Genomic DNA, 7,500 nt, shown 5'->3' on the forward strand with positions numbered 1-7,500 from the left:
CTGTACCCTGGAGCAAGGTACTTTACCTCTATTGCTCCAGTAAAAAACCCTTACCAGGGTGCTTAACAATTGTAAAGCACCCTGGTAAGGGTGTATAAGGAATTAATAATCATTTCAATGGAACTAGTTGACAAACTATAGGCATTTGATATACGTATTGATTTGTGTGTGATGTCCCAAGTTCATCCTCGCCATAACATTTCCATAGGTGTAGTAGCAGCAAACAGCCACCAGGTGGTGCAGACAGATAGAAGTCACATCAGCACAGGAACCTATTAACAGCAGCTACACTTACAATATCGCAGAGGTCTTGCACTCAGCATGGCGCTGAGAAAGCAGTCTAAACACTTCAACCACAACAGGTTTTATATAAAAAGATTAAGCACGCTGATATCAGGGTTTCTTACAATTGATGTTGCTAGCCATTGAACACTTAACCCTACAGAAGCAGCTGCAGCTTCTCGCTCCAGTGTCAAGGCAATTCTAATTGCTACCAGTTACCCATTTCACAAATTCAGTCAGTCTGTCGTTTAGTTGCTTTGAAAACATTTTATCAGGAGATTAAAATGGCAGAGGAAGCTTGTATATAATACTTCAAATGGATTGAATTCTTGTTCTGTTATTTACACTAATTGACCCTTTTCATTTCAATCACTTGATTGTACCACAGCTTCTCCATGCACGACTGGTCATTTGTTTATAGGTTACAGATTAACCTTACTTGGTGAAAGTAATAAAGAACAGAAAAAGCAAGGAGACATTGTAGTGCTGAACAGTTTTATTGTCTGGTGCATCGTGGCAAGCGAGACCCACACATTGCGCAGCTCTTGCATCTTAAAGAACTAAGGTTGCACAGAATTCAGGTTGAAAGCAGGTCGTGCGGACCGGTCAGGAGCTGCCAGTCGGTTCAGTGCAGAGTGGTTTGAGGTTGGTTTTTTTTTTTTTTTTTTTTTTTTTTTTTTTAGTGGGCTTTGGGGTTGCGGAAATTCTTTCCCGCAAATTTGGCTTTGTCACCCAACTCCTCTTCAATCCTGCCCAAGAGAGAGAGATAAGCAGCAGGAGTTAAAACACCATGAATCCTCTTCAGAAACATTGATAACTTGCTCGTGCGACCATGGGACCAACTCTCCCAGCTTCAGTGCGTGTGGCTCCCACAGTCGCTCGCTTCAAATCATTTCTCCAGACCCACTTGTTCTCCCTCGCTCTCCGTGCTCTTCAATCCTGGTATCTGTTATTAGCTGTTGTCTAAATTGCTATTTCAGGTTTTTCACTCTTATGCGTATGATTCTGTGTGACGCACATATCCAGTGTCTAGAATTCACATCCTAGCCTTGTATTTAGGTGTATTATACCTGTATTTTATGTATCTGCATTGTGTGTTTTTTGCTGTTTGTATTGAATGTGCTATGCCCTGTATTTCATGTATCTGCACTGATCCTCACTATCTTATAAAGCGCTTTGTGATGGTGGTCCACTCCCAGGCACTACAGAATATTTATATATATGATAGGATAGATATGAAATACTTAATTCACAGATAACCCATATCTACAGCATTACTGAGACCGTGCCCCAGTTTGTTGAAATGCTTCAGTTCCACAGCACTGCACTCACCTCAGGAGCTGGTTGTATTTGGCCAGTCGCTCAGACCTGCAGGGGGCACCAGTCTTGATCTGTGGAGAGATGGACGCATGTAAGTGCATCCATTGCACACCAAAAAAAATGGGGGGGAGGAAACTACACCAGGATGATTAAGCAAGTCATTTTTTGCAGAGATGAAAAGCTTAAAAAAGTCAGTCTAGCAAATAAATGGCTGGTTTCCCAGATCTAGATTAGCACCAGCCTTGGACTACCATTACCAGGATCAGCAGCAGTCTTAATTTGTTGCATTTGCTACAAGTAAATAAGAACCTTGTTAATCTTTTCCAAGGTATTTTTTTGCATATGCAAAACTCAGTTTTACACAAATGGTTCTTGGCGCAACTGAAGTTCTGGAAGAATGAGAATTAGAGCACTTTGCAATGGAGGACTACAAAAAAAAACACAAACACACCAAGCCCCAGTCCCCTCACCTGGCCAGTGCAGAGTCCCACGACGAGGTCAGCAATGAAAGTGTCCTCAGTCTCTCCAGAACGATGGCTGACCATCACACCCCAGCCATTGGACTGAGCCAGCTTGCAACTGAGAGACGAGAACCAGCAAGAATCTTGTGTTACAAAACGGGAGCTTTCTTACAGCACAGAGGTTAAAATCACCCTAGATTGCATCACACACACTCGGCTCTCTCAGGATCTTTATAGAAATTCAGCAGCGGTTTAGTTTGGCAGGTGTGCAACACTGGTCCAGACAGCAGACTCCTCCAGTATATTTAAACTGAGCTGCACGCAGTAGCAATTACTGGTAGTGTTAATTAACGAAGCTGCAGACAGCAGCATTGATTAGTTCTGAATGACTCTGATGATCTGCTTCTCTTGGAGCAGCAGGCTGGGTTCGTTATAGCCCTGGTTAGTTATTGATCGTTACACTCACGCCTGAATTGACTCTGTCACGGAGCCGATCTGGTTCACTTTGAGCAGCAGGCAGTTGCAAGCTTTCTTCTCCACAGCCTGCTGGATCCTCTTGGGGTTGGTGACAGTGAGGTCGTCCCCGACCACCTGGATCCCCACGGAGCCAGTGAACTTGGTCCAGTTCTCCCAGTCGTCCTGGTCAAAGGGGTCCTCGATGGAGACCACTGGAGAGAGAAAATGTGTATCATTCTCTCCTGCGAGGGTAAAAGTCTGTGCCGCACCCCCCCCCCCCCCCCCCCCAAATATCATACAGGTCGACATGGAAAAGTGGGCCTCGAGTGGGTAAGTAAAAAACCCACACACCCCACCTTAAAACTGTAGAAGTTAAATTTTCATTGCAAGTCACATCCCCATGGCAGCCACTAGGAGAATGTAGATCCTCACATTCAGAAAGTCAATGATGAAGCATTCTACACATTTAAATCACAACACATTCTTTCTAGAACACACAAAGCACGTTATTAACGTTTCAATGTTTCTAAGTGTTCGCTGGCTGTCTCCAAATCCAGTTCAGAGTGTACTTTCTCTTGCATTTTGTATTGCAAACAAAAAGAAAAAAAAAAGAGTGCAAACACACTTAATTAGGAGGTAGCCACGAACACTTGTAAAACAATGTGACATTTCAAAATCGGACAAAGAAACTTCCACTAGCTGGATCCCATTTTTAATCTGTGTCAGACCCACATTCCAGAATGTCAGAATGCTGTCACACGGCAGTAGCAATGCGTTCCCCTGCTCACCGGGGTAGTTCTTGATGAAGGTCTTGTACAGATCTCCCAGCTGGTCTCCGGTGATGTGGCGCTTGGGGTCGTCGGGCGACTTGAAGTCCAGGTCGTACTTGCCACTGCGGTGAAACTCTGAGGCGGCCACGTCCATGCCAATCACGATCTTGTCAGAGTAGCCAGCCTTCTCGATGGCAGACTTCAGCAGCTCCAGCGCTGCAGAGAGAGGTGGGGATTATCAGACAGCCAAGTAAAATACAAGTGTTTCAGCCAGTGCCTTTCCCCATTACAATAAAGTGTACAGCTAGGGCTAACCCTATAGAAACAATTCATTTTGCTTTACAAAAGCTGAATGTTACAGTATCGCATTGAATTACATACAGCTTTGTAGTTTTCCATTACTAAAAACTGAAACCTAACAGGATATATTGTACTAATATTAAGGCTCCCAACAGACTTTTGCAATATTGTTTAGCAGTTTGATTACAAGATATTGATCTCTATCAATATTAAAAAAAAAAAAAAACTCAATTCTAGGTGATGCTAAACTTGGACAATGCTTGGTTTCAGCCTAGAGGCAGCAGTCTCGCGGTTTAGCCAGCATATGTTGGATGGCAAGAATATGCACAGCGACTGTGCCAGTCCTCCTGGCAGCACGACAGAGAGAGATCTCAGGAATCCCAGACTCCAGACACCCTGACCTTCACACAGTGCCGGAACAGACACTGCAAAAGGTCATGGCTAAAGATAGTGGCGTTACAGGACACTAAGGACCTTTCTGAAGATTAGCAGAGTGTTCTTACAGTTGCAGATAAGCCTCGGTTTAGAGCACTTTAATTGGAGCACTTATGTAAATAATGCTTGTTGTAGAACAGTGTCCCCGATTCAGAGCTCTGAGATTTATAAAGCAGCTCTCACCCAAAACTACAAAAAAGAGGGCATTTTTACAATAAGATCACTTTACATATTACTACTCCTCAAATCTGTCAGATTGCAGGGGTTTTGCTACCAACTGCAAAAACAATTCTTTGCTTGCAAAACTACTGTATAAAAAAAACCCACACCAGACAAACAAACAAAAAAAAGCAGTTTTCAATTGAAGAACCCCAGTCAGTCAAATGCTCTACAAGGCAAGGGACAGAGCCTCCAAAATGTGCCGATGCAGAAGCACCCCTGGCCCGGCGGCTTGCGTACCCTCGTTGTTCTCCAGGATGTTGGGCGCGAAGCCGCCCTCGTCCCCCACGTTGGTGGCGTCCTTGCCATACTTTGCCTTGATGACGTTCTTCAGGTTGTGGTAGACCTCGGCTCCGATGCGCATCGCCTCCTTGAAGCTGCTCGCTCCGGCGGGCAGGATCATGAACTCCTGCATGGCCAGCTTGTTCCCTGCATGGGAGCCGCCATTAATCACATTGAACGCCTGTCAGAGAGAGAGCTGTAGTTCAGCACAGAAAGAAAAAAACCACTACACAGAAATTGGCAATTCTGATCAGATTACGCAGCCTACAGTTGCTCTTATGGCTTGACTGTCCGACACCGAACAAGGCGGTAGACCCCACTCCATATTTTTTTTTTTATTTCTTGATAAAATCAGACGGAACTGTGGTCACATTACGAGAGCTATACAGTTTAATAAATTCAGTGCAGTACTCACAGGAACTGGAAGGATGAGGTCTGGGTTTCCTGCCAGGTCAGCAATGTGACGGTACAGGGGAACTCCTTTTTCTGCAGCACCAGCCTTGCAGACTGCCAGGGACACACCTAGAACAGCATTGGCACCAAACTTGGCTAAAAAAAAAAAAGACACATTACATTATTCCGCAAACAGAGATAGACTGCCTATCGTTACCAGGGTAACAAGGGCAGGATAGATTTAAAAGGAAGATCAAGACAAGATGGACTCAAATCACACCACTACCTGCATGCAGAGTCCTGAGCCTCAAGCCGACACTGACAATGCTGTTGCTGATGAACGATATTGAACTTGTTTACGAAACTTGTTGAAAGTGGAATCCCCCCACCCCCACCCCACCAGGGCTTGCTGCAGCAGTCAGTCACACTGCTTCAGCAATGTCACTTACACTTGTTTTCTGTCCCGTCCAGTTCCAGCATGAATTTGTCAATCTTCTCCTGCTCAACCACACTCAGTTTCTGTCAAGGGAATTGAATGAGTCAGTGGCGTTCATCCCAAGCCACAGCACCATGAACACAACAAAACACCTGAACAGTTTGAACACAGGAGGAGGACTCCATATGCCCCCCAGGTCAATACTCTGAGCGGGAGAAATGCTTCATTTAATTATCCATCCCCCCAAAAAGACCCTGGAAAACACTAATCTTGGACGTCCCCTGACGTTACCGTAAAGGCAGTGCTAAAAATCAAGGTCTTAAAAGAAGAACACAACCACACAATCAGTGCATTTACTTGATCACTTAGACTAAAAAACAAACTATAAAACAAATAAGTGCATTCAAAGTTCTGAATTAGACCAGTTTAGAAAACCACACACAGATAAGGGTTGCCACTTTCATTTGATATAGAATCTAGCTATACCTAGACACACACACATAACCTATCATATAGAAGTTTAAGAGCTCAGCTACTGAATTTTGTTACCTTTGCCAGGAGAGCTGGAACAATTGTCTTATTAATGTGATCCACTGCCTTCATGACACCTGCAACCACAACAGAGAGAGTTTGAGTGTCGCTGCCACTATCCGAGATCATTCTGGATTGCGAAACAGGTTTAAAACCACTATTGCAGAACGAGTCTCTTCACTGCAGCAGTGAACGTGCACATTTGGCGCAATGCCAGCCTGTGGCATGGTGGTTTCATTTACTGCAGTCAGATATTTGCAATGAGGAAGAGCAGCGTGAGATTGAGGAGGCGCCCTGGCCTGGCCCGGAGCCCCCCCCCCCCCCCCCCCCCCCAACCCGGAGCAGAGCGGTCCCAGCTCACCTTTGCCCAGGTACCTGGCCTTGTCCCCATCACGGAGTTCCAGAGCCTCGTAGATGCCAGTTGAGGCTCCGCTGGGAACAGCAGCCCTGAAAAGACCTAGAGAGAAAGATTACAAAAATGAAAGGTCATTCATCCCACCTACACTCTGTTCCTAGTATCTGATCGAGCCAGACTTTGTCAAGCTGGTGTTTAAAGAAGCCCAATGCCTCTGCATTAACATGACTAGGTAGCCTGTTCCATCGCCTCACTGCTGTGTGACAAACTGCCTAACCCTGGTCCCAATCCACCCCTACTTCAAACAAATAAGTGTTGTAAGTGAAGTCACACACAATGCATAGCCTCTCAACACACACCCAGAGTGTGTGTGTTCAGTTTAAGTATCAAAGTTTCCAGTGCACAGCAATTCTAGATTACAACTGCATTATTAATAATAATAATAATATTTCACAATACTGGTAAAACAGTATGTCTGCCAATTATTGTAATGAAATAGTTCATTGGAAACTAAAGACAAATATAACACATGAAGGCTGTATTTGCATCCTAACCCAGTCTAAAAAAAAGGGCATAATACCACAGTAGTGATGTCAAAGTGATAATTCCTCTCGAGGAAAATATACTGGGACCCATTTGACTCAGAGACCATCACTTTAAATTCAAACACTAAATGTCTCATTTTCAATTACTTGACAACACCCACAGTGCAGAAATGTTAATGAGCAACAAAAGGAGAATGTTCCACAAAAAAAAACAAAAAACTTGTACATTTGTATTGGAGAAATGGGTAGACAGAATGTGTGTACAGCACTGAAACACTACATTTAAAAAAGCCAACTGTACCGCTGAACCTTGTCTTTATATCAGCATCCGGGTATCCATGGATTATAAAAAACAAGCCTTCACTGAGTTACAGGAAAACAATCCCATCTCAGGTTTCTGAGACAGTTTAGAAACTCTGCCTGCGCTCTCGTAGTTTATAATGTCACAGAAACCCTGGATGGAATTATTTTCCTGTAACTCACTATATCTAGCCATCTATCCACCCACATGGCATCCGTAATGTTTGTGTTTGGGGTTAGGAAACAAGGGGGGAGCTGCAAAGGAGAGGCAGGGGTGCAGGAAGGTCAGGGCTTCTCCAGCACTCACCCTTTGCAGTGAACAGGTCCACCTCCACAGTGGGGTTCCCTCGGGAATCGAGGATCTCGCGGGCATGGATCTTAGCGATGGACATTCTGCCTAGAGAGAGCGAGAGAA

General features: G+C 44.5%; 1 protein-coding gene across 1 annotated transcript in view; it reads right to left on the reverse strand.

Annotated features, from left to right (window-relative positions):
• Positions 1-763: 763 nt before the first annotated feature.
• The window catches only part of LOC121306524 (beta-enolase-like), a 9,938-nt gene continuing 3,201 nt past the window's right edge, over positions 764-7,500 (reverse strand). The window contains exons 2-12 of the mRNA XM_041238278.1: positions 7,393-7,482; positions 6,247-6,342; positions 5,904-5,962; positions 5,368-5,437; positions 4,941-5,074; positions 4,484-4,706; positions 3,308-3,505; positions 2,530-2,731; positions 2,073-2,181; positions 1,615-1,673; positions 764-1,031 (exon numbers count right to left, since the gene is read on the reverse strand). Coding sequence (XP_041094212.1) covers positions 962-1,031; positions 1,615-1,673; positions 2,073-2,181; positions 2,530-2,731; positions 3,308-3,505; positions 4,484-4,706; positions 4,941-5,074; positions 5,368-5,437; positions 5,904-5,962; positions 6,247-6,342; positions 7,393-7,477 — 1,305 coding nt within the window. The 5' untranslated portion in view covers positions 7,478-7,482 and the 3' untranslated portion in view covers positions 764-961. The remainder of the gene's footprint in view (positions 1,032-1,614; positions 1,674-2,072; positions 2,182-2,529; positions 2,732-3,307; positions 3,506-4,483; positions 4,707-4,940; positions 5,075-5,367; positions 5,438-5,903; positions 5,963-6,246; positions 6,343-7,392; positions 7,483-7,500) is intronic.

This window comes from Polyodon spathula, chromosome 48, assembly GCF_017654505.1.
Source record: "Polyodon spathula isolate WHYD16114869_AA chromosome 48, ASM1765450v1, whole genome shotgun sequence".
Classification (NCBI taxonomy): domain Eukaryota; kingdom Metazoa; phylum Chordata; class Actinopteri; order Acipenseriformes; family Polyodontidae; genus Polyodon; species Polyodon spathula.